This window comes from Leptonychotes weddellii, chromosome 16 (genome assembly GCF_054177405.1).
Source record: "Leptonychotes weddellii isolate Sample4059 chromosome 16, ASM5417740v2, whole genome shotgun sequence".
Lineage (NCBI taxonomy): Eukaryota > Metazoa > Chordata > Mammalia > Carnivora > Phocidae > Leptonychotes > Leptonychotes weddellii.
The window spans coordinates 40,724,220-40,742,783 of NC_138384.1; the positions used below are offsets into that span (position 1 = coordinate 40,724,220).

Consider the following 18,564-nt stretch of genomic DNA (forward strand, 5'->3'; position numbering starts at 1 on the left):
ATAAGGTGGTGGCCAGAACAGACTTTGTCCCCATCCTCGAGGATGTATCTGTCTAAAGAGGGAGACAGACAGGAGATGCTGACATCACAGATGGTCAGGGCTGAGATGGGGGGAATCCAGACTTGTAGAAGCCCAGAAGCCCACCTGACCCCCATGGGGGGAGGGGGAGGTCAAGGAAGGCTTCCTGGAGGACGAGACATCTTAATTGAGACCTGAAAGACGTACGGAGACGGTTGTGAGGAGGTGGCTGGGAGAAAGGGGGGGTGCTCCAAAAAGAGGAAAAAGCATGTACAAATGCTTAGAGGTGACAGGGAGTCTGGAGTATTCTAGATCAGCACCATCCAACAGAAAATATAACACGAACCCCAAACATGAGTCATGACGTCATTAAAAATTTTTTAGTAGCCACATTAAAAAAAAAACCATTTGAAATTAATTTTAATAATATATTTTATTTAACCTGATCTATCCAAAATATTACCGTATTAACATGTAATCGATATAAAAATTATTAATGAGATATTTTACAAATTCTCTTTTTTGTACTAAGTCTTTGAAATCTGGTGGGTATCTTACACTTCCGATGTCTCTCAATTCACACCAGCCACATTTCAGGTGCTCGAGAGCCACATGTGCAGCAAGACCCTTGCTATTCAAAGCACTGGCATCACTCGGGAACTTGCTAGAAATGCAGAATCTCAGGCCAATCCCTAGCCCCACTAACTCAGAGTCTGTATTCTACCAAGATCCCAAGGGACTTAAAGGCGCAGGAGTTTGAGAACAATGGGTCCAGTTCTGCCCCAAACACTTCTGTGGCTTCCTACCGCCCTAATGATTAAGCGCCCAGCTACTGACCTTGGCAATCGCTCACTCATTCATTCGTTCATCACCACTACTGAGCACTGACTGAGTCCCAGGCCCTGTGCTGAGTGATGCTGAGGACACAGCACGGATGAAGACAGACTTGATTCCTGCTCTCACGGAGGCCCCCCCCCCCCCGGCCATTAACTGAGAAGTACCCAAGTCCCTGCTTCATTTTGACTACGGTAAGGGTGGCAAGCTTGAAGTGAAGTTACAGAGTGCAAGTTCAGGAGGCCTGACCTGGTTTGAGTGGAGGGGGCATCCAGAATATAATCCAAATAAGGGAAGAGGCCATTATCATGGCAAAACACCACGAGCAGATTAAATGTCCCACTGCAGAGGGCGGGCCAGCCAAGCCACCCCAGCCTGTCCGCAGTCACTAAGAGGGATCGTTTTCAGGTTTCAGAGCGATGAGGAGAAAGGCCTGGGGGACAGGGTTACAGGAGTCAAGCCAGGGACAGAGCCCAGTGATAGTACCACCCCGCGCACAGATCTGTCTGCGTTTGGAAAACGGGGGGGAAAGGGAACAGAGAATCAGGAAGGTGGTCAATTCGCCGGCAGGGGGAGGACTTAGGGCCAGGGACTGCAGGCGATCTTTTCTTTAAAAAAGGTCTTTTAATAAAACATACCTGGATTTGCTCTAAAGTAATGGAGCAGGGGAGCAAATGTACAGGATGTGGACAGAGCCAGAGTGGCCACAAGGGCTGAAGCCGGGAGACGGGGACACCAGCATTCATTAGACTTTTCTCTCTGCTCTTGTGTTTGTTTGACATTTTCCCTGAAAGCAAAAAAACTTAAGCGTTGCTCTTTCCAGATAATTGGGGCTGTTGAAAAAGATTTTATCGGATGGAGAAGGAAGTAATTTAAGCCCTTCCTCGGAAAAGAAGAAAGTGCATTATCAGAAGCGTGGGCGCCTCCTTTAAGAACGGCCGGCATCCGGGAGGAAGGTGGTGGAAGGCGGACAACGCGTGAGCGGCCAGACTCTGGGGTTCAAATCCTGGTGCTGCCACATACCAGCTAGGGAACCCGAAGCAACCGACGTAAACTCTAAATGCCCCACTGAAACCCGGGGGTGACAACAGCTCAGGGCTGTGCGCGTAAAGGGCTGAGGACCGCGCCCGTGTAAACGCGGGCCATGGTTATTATATAAAATGTGGATTATTATACCGTGGCTATTACATAGTGCGTGCCGGCCAGATTCAAAACCACAGGATGTCTCCAAGCGCATGCATTCCTGGTTCCTTTACACGGAGCTCACTGTCCCAACAGTCACTGGTATCAAGTACCAGGAAAGACGAGAATTCTCCCCACGCTGATATACTGCAGTAGCTTCCTTCCCACGTAGGAAACCCTATTACAGAGGCCGGCGGTTCCAGATGCGTGGGCCACACCAGTTAGATACATTACATAAGCTGTGTTTACAGTCACTGTGAAAATCAATAGCAGAAAATCCCCTCGGTGGATGTGATTCAAACGAAAGCTTACAAGCACCCCTCACAAGTTCATTCCGGCCTGATGACTCTTAGCGTGGACAGAGAAACAGACCCGTTCTGGTCCTGCCGCTGCAGGATGTTTAAAGTAATAAAATGACTCCTGGAAGTTTTTTTCCTCTTAAAACTCAAACACAAGGGGATTTTTTTTTTTCTCTTGTTAACTTTTTCTCCCACAAGAACTATTGGTGTTATGTAGTGTTCAATAAAAACACAGTCACTGCAAACATTTCTTAAAAGTAAAGGCCGCTGCCCCCTTCTAACCCTCAGAAATAACCACTGGTTACATTTTACTCATCAGCCTTACAGATGATGATGTCTGGAATCCTTTCAAAATAATCTGAGTGGGGAGAAAGTGGGTGGAGTGTGGGTTGGGCAGGACTGGCTGGACTGAAGGGGGCTGGGGCTGCGGAAGGGTCCGCAGAGACCCGGGTGACGTGCCAGTCACACTCAAGGAAACAGAAGTTGAGTGTGTCTGGAGCTTAGGCAGCTGGGGAGACAGGCTGGGCTGAGGGTCAGGGGCCAGATCACACCAGGCCCTCAGGATCAGTTAGAACCTTGTCCTTAGGACACTGGAGAAACATGGAAAGGCTTCAAACAGGAAGACAAGGTCAGATTTATGTTCCACAACCTCCCTCTAACTGCCAAATGGAGGTGGGTTAACGTGAGAGATAGGCGGCCAGGGAGGAGACCGGGCAGAGACATGGTGGGAGAGGTGGGGTGGGACCAAGGCAGGGCCATGAAAGGGGAGAAGAGGGCAAGTAGGAGAGACATCCAGATAGCCCAGTGGACAAGCCATGGAGGTTGATGGGTTGGGCTGGGGGGAAGGGGCGCTGGGGAGGGAAGCATCAAGGATGAGGCCCAGGGCTCTTTCTGGAAACTTGGGGTATGGAGGGGCCACCCTTGGAGGAGGAGCAGGTTTAGAATTTGGGACTCGGAGAGTGTTAGGGGCCCAGGGGTCACTCAGGGCTGAAGGTGGGGCTTCATGAACCCTCAGGATGCCCAGGTGTGGGTCTCACAGCAGAGGTCAGGGCTAAGGACAGGGAGTGGGTGTCACCAGCACAGAGACAGGAAACAGACCATAAGAGCAGGTAAGATGGCCCAGGGGGTGGGAGGAGAGAAGAGCCCCCAACATGTAAGGGACTGGTGAAATCAGAGGAACCTCTTGCAAAGCAACAAGACAGAGGAGAAAAATCAGGGGACAGCAGCGCCACAGAAACTGAGGGAGAGTGTCCTTCGAGAAGGCAGGAATGGCCAAGACGGCCAATAAGATGAGCACTAGAAGGTGCCCAGTGAGCCAGGTTCTTGTTGTCAGATAAAGGAGTTACAAAGAAAGCAAGGTGGGGAGGCAGGAGCGAACCCTCCGGGGCTAGATCGGAGTCAGAGATGGCAGGGTGGACTCGTCAGCATGGCCACAGACACCTATCTACACACACACACACACACACTCAGAAATGCAGACGTGTGTGTCCACACCGGTGTGTACACAGACATATTTCTGAGCTCTGTGAGCTGAGAGGGACTAGAAGCAGGGACACCCCGGCGATGAGCACGTGCAGGGCGCAGACTTGGTTTCCGCTACCATTCTCCAGTAAAATGAACCAGGGCTCCCCGGGGAAACAGCCGACTCTAGGGCTGGGGCTTTTAACGGTGCCAGGGAGTAAGGAGGTGCTTGAGGGGAAAAAAAGGAGTCAAGAACACAGGAGCCAACCTGACAGGGCCTCTACGGCCAAACCTGTAACAACTTGAGTGAAAACATTAATTATGATAATATTGGGTTATATGGAAAGAATACGATATATATCCATGAGTCCGTACTGATATAAATTAATGACTGTACAAATAAAATAAATGGCGTAGGTAGAAGAATTCCACATAAAAATACGCAGAAGAACTGAGGGAAAGAGAAAGGCATCACTAGAACACCACAGTAGGGGCGCCTGGCTGGCTCAGTGGGTAGAGCAAGCGACTCTTGATCTTGGGGTCGGGAGTTCAAGCCCCATGTTGGGTGTAGAGCCAATTAAAACAAACAAACAAACAAAAAACCCAGCACAGTAATAATCGTCCCAGGCAAGATCCACTGATGGATGCCAAAATCAGGGGGAGGAAGTTTGAGGAGAGACAGGACATTTGCACAGCCTCAAAGTGGTTTTCATATCCGAAGACAAAGTCTTTGACGTTTTTCCCTCCAGGAACCAAAATTGAATTCTCCTCCCTTTGAGTGTGGGCTGGATCCCTGACTTGCTCCTGACACACACAGTAAGGAAAGGGCAGAACCCTGGTGGATGCCACCTTCAAGAAATGAGCTCCCCCGTGTCTGAGCGGGATCTTTCCCAGAGCCTATGATCCCAGTCTAACTGGGAGAACCAACGGTAGACAAACCCAGACTGAGGGACACGCTACAAAATACCTGACCAGTACTCCTCAGAACTGCCAAGGTCATGAAAGACCAGGAGAGTCTGAGAAACTGTCACAGACTGGAGGAGACCAAGGAAACACGACGGACAAATGCGACAGGGTATCCTGGATTGGATCCTGGAACAGAAAAAGAACGTTAGTGGGAAAATGGGTGGGATACGAATAAAGTCCAGAGTTTTGTTAATACAGCGCTAACCAACGTTCGCCTCTTAGTTTTGACAAATGTACGGCTGCTGTTCTGTAAGATGTTAACATGAAGGGGAGCTGGGTGTAGGGCATATGGGAAGTCTCTGTACTATCTCTGCAATTTTTCTGTAAATCCAAAATTATCAAATAAAACAATTTTAAAGTATCTTTTTCTGCTGACTTGGTGCTAAGTCGCCCCGGCGGAGTCCCTAGCTCCCTTCATCTGGCTCGTCAGATCTCACCTCATGCGTTCTCTGCTCCGGGAAGTCCTTCCCGATACCTCAGACTGGGTCATGTGCTTCCTCTGGGCTCCTGCCGCCCCCGTGTCTCTCTCCAGGAGGGGTGATGAGTGTCTCCCTGACTGCTCTGGGAACGCTGACGGTGGCCGAGGCTGCACTGGATCCCCATCACTCCTCCCAGCCAGACCCTGGCCCTTCTGAGACCCACGCCTGACAGATCCCCCCTTCCTGGTCTCCCCTGCCGCACTCACCCAAGGCAGGGCGCATCTGAGGCTAGACAGATGGTCTGTGCCCCCATCTACCAAACAGGCCAAATCATTCCCTCTGCCCACACGCCTGCCCTCCACACACCAGCTGTCAGAAACGCTTTGTAACTGTGAAAACTGCAGGGGACCGCCCAGGCCCCGGCTCCTCCCGGCACACAGCCCTCACTGTGGGAACGCTCCCGCTACAGCAGGCTGAGCAGGGATGGACGCTGGACCCCAATCCACTTCTCATCTGCGGAATATGGAATGGGGACAGAGGGGCTGCAGGGACCACAGGGCCCAGGGGAAGGAGGACAGCAGAGTCCCTGCCCCATGTTCTGACTCTATGCCGCTCTCACGAGGCCCCAGTCCATTCCTTTCCATCGTCACCCGTGACCAATCTACCGTGGGCTCTGTCTTCAAAATGTCTCCAGCGCACTGCTCAGTCCCACCTCTGCCCTGATTCAGGCCACTGTGGTCTCTCACCCAGACTCCTGCAGCAACTGCCTGTGAACCAACCCCGCTCCCAGATCCCATCTCCACCTCCACTCTCCCTTAGTAACCTCATTCTGGGCCTCGATGCCATGAAGATGGCAGGGACTCCCCCACGTCTGTATCTCTAGCCCAGACCTGGCCCCTGAATGCTAGACTCGTATATCCCACGTGCTCAGTGGATCCATGGGGACGCTGAACAGACCCACAGCCTCTCTGGGTCTCCCCCACACCGTTCCTGGCACCCTCTTCTCCCTCTGCACAGGCTAAAAACCTTAGAGTTGTTGACTCCTCTTCCTCAGCCCACACCTGTACCCCCAATCCTGCCCACTCTTTCTTCAAATTGTATCTTAAATTCAACCCCACTTCTAGCCAAGCGACCACAGTCTCTCAGCGGGACTAGTGCAGTAGCCTCCACGGCGGAGCCCTGCTTCCATCCTGGTGCCCACATGGCAGCCAGACGAATCCTCTGAAGATGTTAGATCACATTGCTCTTGAGCCCCAAATCCTCTGCCTGCCTGCCCCCCTCACTGTGAATCGAATTCAAGTCTGCCCATCAAGCCCGCATGCCCTGGGCCCCCGTCCCCTTCCCACCCACTGGTTCAGCCCACTCTGGTCCGGTTCACTCCTTCCTGCTCCTCCAACACCGCACATGCCTCGGAGCCCCTGAACTTGCTCTTTTGTTTTACTTGGAATGTCCTTCTTAGCAAAACATACGCACAGCTGGCTTCCTCCCTTCTGGGGAGGTCTCTCCTCCATTAACGTTTCATCAGATAGCTTGTCACTCTCTACCCCTCCTCTCCTCAATCCCTCCGGCTACCAACCTCCCTAGCTCTTATCAACACCGATTTCCTTAACCTGCCCCACAAGAACGGAAGTTCCAAGGACGGGGCTTTCGAGGCTCTTGTTTACTATTCTAATCCCAGCACCTGAAACAGTGCTTGGAATGCAGTAAGTGTTCAATATCTGATGAATCAACAAATAAATGAATAAAACCCTATGATCAGTTAGGATGTTGGTTCCAAGCAATAGAAAGCCCAGTGCAACTTGGTGTAAATGACAGAGAGACTTACTGGTCTACTTAATGAGAAAGTCCAGAAGTAACTCCCTCTGCTCTCTCCGGGTGAGGCCTGACCCAGCACTTCAACCGTATCCCCAAGGACCTGTCTGTCTCTCCACTAGAACTTCCAAGAAATCGGCTTCACCCCTGTGGTCCTCAGGTCGCTGTCTACGAGAACCCTGGCTGTGCGCTTCACAGTAATTATCATCCGTGCACATGTTAGGTGCCTGCTCTGGCAGAGCCTGAGACAAATGTTAGAATCTCCATTCTACAACGATGACACGGAGCCTTGGAGAGGTGTCTAAAATCATTCGTCTAAAATCACAGCACGAGGGAGTGGGTTAATGACGCTCGCGTTCATCTCACTGTCCCTTCCTTACCGATTACGGGCATTTTCACGCTGAGGAATAATAGCTGTCACACGCTCGGTACTTACTCCGTGCCGGGCAGCTTGCTGGGACTCTGTTAACTTCTCCGTGCCCTCCTCGTTTCCTCTGTGTGACGGGAATAACTATATTCCCACATGGGGCGACTGTGGGACTTAAATGAGCCCATACATAAAATGGTGAGGATCTGAGAGAGCTTGTTTCAGGGAGCTGCTGCTGAGTAACACATCATCCCAAATCACAGTGGCTTAAAATCGCAACAACCATTTATTCGCTCGTGATTCTGTACTTTGAGCAAAGCGGAGAGGGCAAGGTGAATCTCTATTCTATGGGGTGTCAGCCGGGAGCTGGGCGAGAATGTCCAAGATGGCATCACTCATGTCTGGCCCCTCAGCTAACACAGTGGAGCCGCTGGGGGCTGGCTGGGCCTCTCTCTGTCCACATCTGTGTCCACATCTCTTTCCAGCAAAGTAGCCAGACTTCTTTGTACAGCAGCCCAGGGTCCCAAGACAGGGAAAGCAGAAGCTGCCGGCCTCTTAAGGCCCCCAACCAGCACAGCATCACTTCCACGGCACTCCACGGGTCAAAACAAATTACAGCCCAGTCTAGATTAAAGATGGGGAAGACACTCCACCTCCTGATGGGAGAAACAGCAAAGAATGTGTGGCCTTCTGTAGTGGCAGCTTTTTAAATCGCAGGACAGCAGCCTTGTCACTGGTCTCCCTACTTCAATACTTAACCCCCTATCGTCAGTTCCCCCACACGACAGCCAGAGGGATCATCTGACATACAAAACTGACCGAGCCTCCTTTCACTGCTTAAAGTCCTTCTGTGACTTCCCACTACACACGGGGTAAGAATCCAAACTCCTTACAGGGGCTACATGACCCGGCCTCTTGCTCCCCCTCAGCCTCTAGGTTCCAACCAACACACACACACACACACACACACACACACACACACACACTCTCTCTCTCTCACCTCTTTATTTTTTAAAAGATTTTATTTATTTATGAGAGAGAGAGAGAGAGAGTGTGTGTGGGGAGGGAGCAGAGGGAGAGGGACAAGCAGACTCCGTGCTGAGCACAGAGCCCAACGTGGGGCTCGATCTCAGGACCCTGAGACCATGACCTGAGCTGGACCAAGAGTCGGACCCTTAACTGACTGAGCCACCCAGGTGGCCCCCCACTCTTACCTCTTAATGGGGCGCCTTAATGCCTATAGCTTCATCACTTCAACCCCACTTCCTAGGGTCCAGATTAGATTTCTGGCCAAGTGCTCTTATGGCACTGTCTACCTTTCTTTGTAATTTCATATCTCTGTGATTAGCTGAGGATTTGAGCTCCCACCCCTAGAGACTGTGAACCCTCTGGGGACAGGGAAACTGTTCTGTTCTCTGCTATGTTCCCGATGCTGAGCATGGGGCAGAGGCAAGATGAAATACTTGCTGAATGCCTGAGACCTCAGAAAAATTTAAGGCAGTCCTCCAAAGTTCTGTGGAAAAGGGATCGGCAGAGTCCCTAGGATGTTGGATCAGGATCTATGTCCTGAAAGCACCCATTGACCCATACATTCAGTAAACAGTTATTGAGCCCTATGTGCCAGGAGTGCTTCTAGATGCTAAAGATAAAGCATGAAGTAGACAAAAGCCCCTGTCCTCATGAAGTTTATGGTCTGCTGTGGGTGCAGAGGAGAGACAGACAATGAACACGATAAATAACCTATACAGTGAGTTAAAGAGTGATGTGATTAATGCTAAGGAACAGTTAAAGAGAAGTTAATAAACAAATGTTAGTGATATAATTCTAGAATGGCGGCCAGGGAAGTTCTCAAGGAGAAGATGGTATCTGAGTAAAGACCTAAAGGAGATGAAGGTGAGCCTTTACCATCTGGACAAGTGTGTTCCAGGTAAAGAGAGTAAGTGCAAAGGCCCTGGGGCAAGTGTGGCTGGAGCAGGGTGAAAGGAGCAGGCAGAGGTGTAACACAGACGGATCATGCAGGGCCTTGCAGGGATCATGGGCCTTGCAAAGGCCACGGAAAGAACACTGATGATTACTGTGAGACAGAGCCACAGGACAGTAATGGGCAGGAGAGAAATGTGACCTGATACAGGTATTCAGTGTCCCCCTGGCTGCGTATGAGAACACTGTGGGGAGTACAAAGACCACTGAGGAGGCTGGCGTGATAGTGTAGGCAGGCCATAAGAGTGGACAGGAACAGGGTGACAGGAGTGGAGGTGGGAAGAAATGGTCAGGTTCTGAATATACTTTGCCGATGGACTAGACATGAATATAAGACCATGAAGGAGGCAGCACTTACTGAAAATGTGGGAAGAACAGGTTTTGGGGAAAAGACTGGAGTTCAATTTGGTCAAGACAGATGTCTGGATGACTACACGTATTTTGAGAGAAGATATATCATGTGGGCAGTCAGTCAGCAGGTCAGGGAGAGGTTCTGGGCTGGAAACAAAAATGTGGGACATACATTTCCATGCTTATCCTAAATTCCTTAAGGGACCAACATGATTTGGACCCTGCTGACTTCTCGAAGCTCATCTTGCACGTTGCTAAGTTAATGGTTCTCTCCCTCTCTCTCAAACACACACACACACACAATCCTGGGCCTTCCACTTGCTAGCTATGTGATCTTCGGTAAGTTATTGAACTTATCTGCCCTCAGTATCCTCCTTTACAAAAAAGAGATCATAATAGCATCTGGCTGCTAGGACTGTTCATTCAAAAAAAATTTTTTTAATTAAGTATCTACAATATGCCAGGTGCTGTTCTACCTGCTGGAGATATCTTTTTCCCTGCCCCTCTCTGCCTTCCCTTTCCACACAGCTTTGTAAGCCATACACCCTGTCAACTCAGCCTTCTGAACGTCTCTCCTACCCACACCCTTTCTTCTGTCCCAACCGAGACTCCTGCCCTGGTTCAATTCCCAGCACTTCTTGCCCAGGATCGTGCCACAAACACCACCCTGGGCTCCCAGGCCCTAGTCTCTTTCCCATCAATCTCTTCCTGGATGGCAGCAAATTGGGCCATGCCCCTTGCCTTCTTGAAATCCTCTCGTGGCTCCTCAATGCCCTTAGGACAAAGTCCAAGCTCCCTAAATGTCCAACAAAATCTTCCACGACCGAATTCATACAGAAGTTTCAATTAGATCTCCAACACCACATCTCTCGCAGTTCACATTCACACATCAGGCTGTCTCTCATCGCTGCCTGTACGCAAACCACCGCAAACATCCCGTCTCCAGGTCTCAACTCCGACAGCTCCTGCTTCTCCCGGAATGTTTCCCTACCCGTGCCTCGCCTGGGTTCCCTCCACGTTCCACTCTGCCCCCGCTTCCCGAACATCCGCAGGTCCGTGAAACGGCGTCCTCGCCTGGCTCTCCTACCGACCGGGGCTTCTTGCGAGCTGAGCCAGACACCGCGGCTCGTGATGCTTCGCGCGATGGGGCCAATTCGGGCCTCAGAGCTTACCTCTTGCTCTGTGACCACAGACACCTAACTGCACGGTCTCGGGGAGCAGCACGGTGGCCCACCTACCACACGCCTGAGAGAACTCAACACCGGCGCACAGCCTTGCCGACGCCACCCAATCACGGCCTTCTCCTCCTCCACAGCCCGCCTCCAGCATCCGGGCCCCCGTCCATCTCTGCCTGCCTACTGGCTGCCCGGGAGCCCGTCCCTAACTCGTGAGCGAAAAGGACCCTGGTCTTTGTAGTCCCCTGACGAAATATGGGAAAAGGGACTGAGAGTAGAACTCCACTTCCCAGGAAGCGCCGCGCCCCAGTGGCGGGAGACGGTCAGGTACCTTTGAATCAGGAGGTTCTTGTTTGGCCAGTTGGGAGACAAAGTCTCCAAATTGCTATGGAAACAGACCCACTTACCTGGAACCCCGGGAATATCTTTCTGCCCGAGAATCTCAAAATGCTTTGCTCCGTCATGGCTCCACAGGGTGAGACCAGACATGGGGGGTAAATTCTGTACCCACTGCCTGCCTGCCTGCCATCTCCCAGATGGCACCAATAAGGCCTGCTACATACATTCAGCACCTACTAGATGCCTGCCTGGCATAAGGAGCCACTCCCGTGCAGACTCTGTGGAAGCCCTGGCTTATTAGGGCAGATCCTGATGTTTTCCAGAGACAGGCCAGAGCTGGGCCTTTACTCTTTCAGGGTCTCGGTTTACCATGGAAAAGACAAATGTGGGCTAGGATCCTATCCAGGATCTCTGTCTAGGATTCCATAGCCCCAGACCTCCTGCAGCCCCACGTCTGCGCCAATAGCCATAACTTCCCCAGGGACGCATCCCACATGACAAAGCTCTTCTGGTACCCCCTCCCCAAACACCGTTCCCCACCACGCCTCTGAGGGCCAGGTGAGAGGAGCCGAGGCCCTGCAAACGCTCAGGCAGGCATGTGAGAAAGCTCTTTACTGGGGGGTACAGCAAGGAGGAGCAAGGCCATCTCCCCCTACCTGCCCCCACCCCCTCCTAGGGCCCGACGGTGAAGGGGGTCTCCCCCCCCCCGACACCGGACCACCACTGTCTTTGGTACAATAAATAGAAAACAAGGGGGGGAGAGGGGGCCAAGGGTCCAGTCCTTACGGGGAGGGTGCGCCTAGACCCCTCTCCTTGACCCCCTGCCCCAGGCCCCAATCAGTGCAGGCCTCACCCACCCCAGCTGGGTAGCAGCAATTCCAGTCAAGGGGAGAGATGAGGATGGGAGCCCAGGGCCCCCAGATGGGGGGTATGGCTTCAGGAGGGGCCCCAGGGAGGGGGCTGGGTCATGAGCTGGCTGCCGTGCTCTGGGGTACACCACGGAGGCCCAAGCGAGGCCCCAGAGTGGCAGGGTTATCAGGGGGCGGGAGGGGTGGACGACCTCCTGTCATCCGAGTCCGGAGGGCTGAGGCAGCCGGGTGCTGGGGGGCAGGCGCTGGGTGAGGTGGGGAGCAGTCCGGAGGGCCGCCCGCCAGGCTCACATCCATCAGCTCTGGGGGTGGTGGTGAGGTTGGTGATGGGGGACGGCCAAGGCATCGGGGTTGGGGGGGTAACTGGGCCCCGGCCCCTGGCAGTGACGAGGCAGAGGCAGGGGCCTGATGTGTCTTGTGGGGCACATCACCCCCTGCCCAGGGGCGCAGCGGCTGGGAGGGTGGGACCTAAAGGAGCAAAGGAACAGTGGGTGATGGAGACCCAGGTCCTGAAGTCCCAGATACCCCACTACCCACCGCCCAAGGCCCCAAGGCCCCAGTACCTGGGGGCTGTTCATCTCACAGTCAGTGATGGGGGGCCCAGGGCCCCCACAATAACGGTTGCTGTATCGGTAGGTCCGGTTGTCACTGGAGGAGCCGCTGGAGCCTCCTGGAAGTGCCAGGGGAGGAAATGAGGAGAAGCCTTAAGTGAGAAGAGGTGGTGGCTGGGTTTCTGGGTGGCTGAGTCTGGTTCGTGACCCAGGCCCAGGCCTGGGCCTTGGGACCAGAGCCTATTTGAAGCATGGGGCCCAATTTTGAGATTACAGGTCAGAGCTCAGTTTTGGGTATCAGAGTCAGAAGCAGTTTTAGAAGTGTTAGCCCAAGCTCGGTTTCAGAGATCAGGTCACGGCCAGTCAGAGCTCTCTTTGCCCCACCCACTCTGGAGTTCAGGATGGCACAGCTTCACAGCTCTAGGTGAAGGCCCAGTGGGGCAAGGTCCCCCAGGTCAGGCCGAAGCGGAGCTGCCCCCCACACCCCGTTCGACCCCCCCCTGGCACTGGGCACCCACCAGAGCTGGAGATGGAGCTGGCGGTGCTGGAGGAGGGACAGGTGTCAAGGGGTGCGGGCGAGGTGGAGGCACTGCTGCCTGCCGGGCCCGTGTTGGTGGCCTCATCAGCCGTGCGGCGGAAGAAGCCGTGCTGCAGAGCCCCCAGTGGGCTGATGCGGGCGGCGGGCTCATACTCCAGCATGCGCAGCACCAGGTCCTGGAAGCGGAGGTAGTCGGCGGGGCTGTGGCCCGGCTCCCCCGCCCGCCGGCCCCCGGGCCCGCCCGTCTGCACGCCCAGCACCTCCTGCAGCCGCCGTGTCCCGGGGCCCTGGTAATCCTGGCAGGGAGGGGGTGGGAGGGGGGGCAAGAGAGTGGCCGTCAGTGGGCAGGAGGGGCAGGGAGACACACACGGGGAAACAAGAGGCACAAGAGAGAAAGTGAAGGAGAGAAGCTAAGAAGAGTTGTGGGGCGGGTAGGAGAGATGGGGTGGGCCAGGACAAAGGAAAGGACAGACAAGGGGGAGAGGAAGGAAGGGAAAGACACAAGGGAGAGGAAGCAGGGAGAAAGGAAGCCCCAAGCGTGAGAGAGTGAGGGGCCACCAGGGTGGGAGGAGCGGCGTGGGGCAGGGGCCGCACCTTCCTGAGTTCCTTTGTCCTTCGTAGGGTCCAGCCACCCCCAGGCAGCCGTTCAAAGTACTTGCGAGCCTTGGGTGCCTGGTCCAGCATGGGGGCTGGTGGGATGCCCAGCACCTCCACAATCCGGTTCATCTGGTCCACCTGTGAGCAGGTGGGCAGTCAGGGTCAGTGGGCCAGCCAGGCCTCCGCCCCCTCCAGCACACCCCCTCCCTGGGAGCACACCTCATTGGAGCCACTGAAGAGGGGCTCTCCGGTGTGCATCTCCACCAGGATGCAGCCCAGGGACCACATGTCAATGGCCAGGTCGTAGGGTGTGCCCAGGAGCACCTCAGGCGACCGGTAGAAGCGGCTCTGGATGTACTGATAGATCTGGGGACGGAGCGGGGGAGAGGGCAACAGTCAGAGGTCCCAGGCTCCCAGCGTGGTGCCGCTGACATACCCAAAGCCAAGACAAGCTTCCTGCCACGAAAATGGAGCATGGGAGTTCCAAACCTTGAGGTTATCAGCACCCACTTTCCAGGAGCCACTACCATCATTTCATTCATCAGCCTCAGAAGTCTTGCTGGCCTAGTCTGATCCTGATCTCCATCCCGAAGCCTGACTCTGGACCGCTCTTGGTCATCAGGGGCTGGCAGGCGGTGAGCCCGGACCCTTCCCACCCACCCAATCCAGATCCTTCTCAAGCCATCTCAAATGCCTGCTCACACGAAGCTGCAAAACTAAAGCACCCGGCCCCCCACTCCCTCCTCAGTTTAAAGAGCACAGCGTAAGCAAAACTTAGCCAAGTGCCGCTCCTGGCTCAAAGCCAACCTGACTCCACCCTGCCCACTTCTGACAGCCTCAAAACTGGCCCTGCCTCCTCAGGCTTCTCTCTTTCTTTCCTACTGGGTACTATACCCTGCGGCCCTCTCCTTTACCTCCCCCATCCACCGGCCTTACAACTCTGTGCCGCCAATGCCCCATCCCAATACTACCCTTCGGGGACCGGCCACCTCGGGCTGCACCCTACAACCCCAGCCCCGCCCCGCCCCGCCCCTCCGGCGCCAGCCACTAGCTGGCCCCGCCCCCGCCCCACCCACACCTCGAGCCCCGCCCCCGGGCCGGGCCGCGCCACGCCGCGCCGCACCCGCTGGCCAAGCTGGCAGGAGCTGCCGAAGTCCACGATCTTGATGGCGCTGCGCTTGGGGTTGCAGAGCAGGATGTTCTCGGGCTTGAGGTCGCAGTGAATGATGCTGAGCTCGGGCGTGGCCAGGAAGAGCAGCGCCGTGCAGAGCTGCTGCGCCAGCTTCCGCGTCAGGTTCAGCGAGACGCCGCGGAAGTGCGTGTTGCGCAGGAGGTCGTACAGGTTGTAGGAAAGCAGCTCGAACACCAGGCACAGGTGGTTCCGGAACATGAAGTGCCGCTTCAGGTGCACTGCGGGCAAGGGGATGGAAAGGGGCCGACGGAGAAGCTGAGGCTCAGAGAGGGCCAGGGGCGGCCTGGGGTACACAGTAATAAAAGCGGCCGGAAGCCGATCGGGGACTCTGCTTCTGCAGCGCCGGCCAAACTGTGGGGTGCCCACGGGAAGCGGCTGCTAGTCAGGGTGTTTTTATATCGTCTAGAACTTGACTCACATCAAGAGAATGATTTCCTTGATTAAGAGAAGTTCATTCTCTTCAAGTCTCTGTCAAACTTTCTGATAAACCAAAGAGAACGTTTCCCTTTGGTGCCGATGGGTCTTTTAATGCCCTTCTACATTTCCTCATTTAATTTTGTAACATTCTTTTAGTCTCAGTTCTGTTTATTTTTGTGGCAGCGGACACTCGCTTTCCATTTAGGGTAAGGATGTGTATTTAAAGAAGCACGCTCTTTCTGTCCACTTGCTTTTTGTAAGAGGAATCAGTATGGGAAAGAAGAAAAATACTGACATAGCCGTTGAGAATACAGGCGCTGGAGCCCACTGCCTGGTGAGATCATAGCCCCCGGGTGCAAATGCGGTGCCCTCATGCAAGTGATAGCACCTGATGCTTCTGTCTCCTTCTCCAAGCTGTGGGCCAAGATGCCCCTTCCCCCCAGAGCTGTGGTCAGACTGAAACCAGGTGATTCATGTAAAGTGTTTACATCAGGGCTTGACCCTTAGCAAGCACCCAATAAACTCCGACCAGCACCATCATGGGGATAGGGGAAAAGTTACGAAGGCGGAAGGAGAATCACTGATGTCAGGGAATTACAGACCAGCCCCTGCCCTGAAGACACCGGCCCCATCCTGTCCTGGCTGTACCGCTGCCCCTGGCCTCACCTATGTAGTACTTCATCTCTGTGTCGTGCTGGTTCATCAGCTCCAGCAGCCGCAGCTCAATCTGGGCCTGGTTCAAGAAGGCCTTTTTGTTCTTGATGATCTTGATGGCCACCAGCTCCTGGGTCTGATGATCATAGGCTTTCACCACCTGCCGGGGTGGGGGCATGTCACAAAGTGAGGAAAGGGGGGGAGCAGGGCACCACTTTTTTGTGGGTCAACATGAGTGGGTGCCCGTGCCCCCCGATCCCGGGGTCAGGGTGGAGAGGGGCCTCCCACACCTGGCCAAAGGAGCCTTTGCCGATGAGTGAGTCAATCTCGTAGCGCTCCAGCCAGCGCTCGCCACTGCGCACAATGTAGTCGTGGTTGTCATCGTCGTAACCATGGTTCAGGACCTTCTTCTCCTTCTTGGTGCTCGAGTCCTGAGGTGGCGCTTGCTGGGCCCGCCGCTTCTTCTTCGCATAGTATACCTGCTCAGCCAGTCAGCCAGAAGGTAAGGACGGCTGAGTGACCTGTGCCGGCAGGCAGGACCCCTTGGCCCCCAGCCGGGTCCCCTGCCCTCCCCCGCCCCCGCCCACCTCATTGATGTGCTTGTAGGTCTTGATGAGGTCCACGGAGAGCTTGCGCAGCGGGGCTGAGGTCGCGTCCCGGAAGGCCAGGGGCAGCCTCCGTGGCAACAGCCGCACATCAGGCAATACCTGTGGGGTCGGGGCAGGGGGTGGGCATGAGGAGAGGCCTTCACCTCCGACCACCAGAGGCAGAACCCTCTGGGTGGCTGAGTCATCGTTACCACACACAGATTTACTTGGTTACTGTGTGACAACCCCACCAGGATAGAAATTCCCCAAGGGCAGAGACTATCTTGTTCTTGCTGTATCTGCAGTGCCTGGAGCACGGCCTGGCACATAGTGGGTGGTCATCAGAGATTTGCTGAGTGAATGAATGGTCAACTGTTTACCCTTGACCTTTCATCCCACACCTTTACTGCTTTCTGAACCTCTGTGGGAGAGATCAGATAGAAAACATGGGTTCTGTCCTTCCCAATCCTTTGCCTGAGACCATCCATTCTGGATGTCCCATCTTGAGGGCTGCCATCATGCTTTACCCGTGGGGTCTTCCCATCCCTCACCCCCAACTCTGCACATTTTTGCCCAGTCTTTCGGGATCCAGCACCCTGGACCTTCTACTCCATCCTGCTTCAAGCCCTACAGTTCAGAGCCTTGACAGTCTCCACCCCTGAGTATCTTTACTCTGTACCCTAAGATGCTGCTGGCTCCAAGATCCTTTGGGCTCAAACTTCACCCCCTTTCACCCCACCCGCCCATCTCTCACTCTGGACCTTTCTTCCTTTGTGAACATTTATTGAGTGTTTCCTAGGTGCCAGGCGCTGTTCTCAGCATTTTACATGCATTTCATTACCTTGTTTAACCTCACAGCAACCCTGCAAGGTGGATATCATTCTTGGTTCCGTTTTACAGAACAGAAAACCGAAGCAGGGAGAACCTGAGTCATTTAACCACCATGTCAGGATTTGAACCCAGGCTCTCCAAACAGCAACTCCTCCATTATCTTCTACTCCAGATGGGCCCTTCCTGCCCCCGGGAGACTGCTCTGGGCAACCTTTCACTCCCAAGACCCTTCTATCCCCAGCCTCCCCCTGCCCCAGGAAGGTGAGGAGTCAGCTGAACGCATACCTGCGTGTGCTCCTGGGGCCCCGGGAAGCCAGAGAAGGGACCATGGCCTGGTGGGACGGCCATGGTGGGCTCAGAGGGCCGCAAGGGAGCGAGGCCTGGAGCGGGAGCCCGGCCGGGGGGCGCCTTCTCGCATCCTGCACCTCGGCTGCCACCGCCGCTGAGACCTGAGAGCAGGCGAGGGGCAGGGGAACAACATGGAACAAGGGGATGTGTGGGACAGGGCCAGGCAGAAAGAGGTGGACATCAGAGAGAGAAAGCAAGGCACAGGGGGAGGAGAAAAAGGACAACAGGTGGCAATGAAGAAAGGGGACAGAGCGAAGTGGTAGGGCAGGGGGGTGGTGGTGGCACAGCGAAGTCCCTCAACAAATGATTACCAAATAAATGAAGTAGGTGGCACAAAGAGGGGAACATGTGAAAGGGGATGATTGGAAGCCAGGCAGGGGTATAGGCCATGACAGGAAAGGACAGAAAGACACCAATAATCGGGGGGAGGAACAGAAGAAAAAGATAGAAACCACAGACAGTATAGGGAGGAAGGTTCACTCTTTGCTTCCCATTTCTGCTTGTGGCCCTCCCCAGCGCCCCCTCACACAAGATCCTGCCCTCCTGCAGTCTTCCCTGATTGTCAGGATCTCCTGTCTTATCACAGCAAGGTCCCTGCACTTCAAGATCTACCCTTCCCAGTAAATCCCTCAATCCAGAACTCTAGGATCCCCCCAAACCACATGAGAGAACTCTGGGCCCCCTCCAAACCCACAGCAGAGTCCTCTGCAGGCCCCTAAAACCACATCAGGGTCCTAGGACCACACCAAGGCTATCTTGTTATACAGAGTTGTCCCT

General features: G+C 54.4%; 1 protein-coding gene across 5 annotated transcripts in view; it reads right to left on the reverse strand.

The window, feature by feature from the left end:
- Window positions 1-422: 422 nt before the first annotated feature.
- DYRK1B (dual specificity tyrosine phosphorylation regulated kinase 1B) overlaps window positions 423-18,564 on the reverse strand; it is a 19,646-nt gene continuing 1,504 nt past the window's right edge. For 2 of the 5 annotated variants that reach the window (XM_006743402.2, XM_081806879.1), the window contains exons 2-11: window positions 17,725-17,888; window positions 16,609-16,728; window positions 16,312-16,500; window positions 16,034-16,181; window positions 14,882-15,168; window positions 13,978-14,124; window positions 13,756-13,896; window positions 13,142-13,457; window positions 12,636-12,742; window positions 423-12,540 (exon numbers count right to left, since the gene is read on the reverse strand). In XM_006743402.2, the coding sequence (XP_006743465.1) occupies window positions 12,169-12,540; window positions 12,636-12,742; window positions 13,142-13,457; window positions 13,756-13,896; window positions 13,978-14,124; window positions 14,882-15,168; window positions 16,034-16,181; window positions 16,312-16,500; window positions 16,609-16,728; window positions 17,725-17,787 (1,890 nt within the window). In that variant the 5' untranslated portion in view covers window positions 17,788-17,888 and the 3' untranslated portion in view covers window positions 423-12,168. The remainder of the gene's footprint in view (window positions 12,541-12,635; window positions 12,743-13,141; window positions 13,458-13,755; window positions 13,897-13,977; window positions 14,125-14,881; window positions 15,169-16,033; window positions 16,182-16,311; window positions 16,501-16,608; window positions 16,729-17,724; window positions 17,889-18,564) is intronic. The other 3 variants (XR_014140914.1, XM_081806880.1, XM_081806881.1) reach the window with 3 other exon arrangements.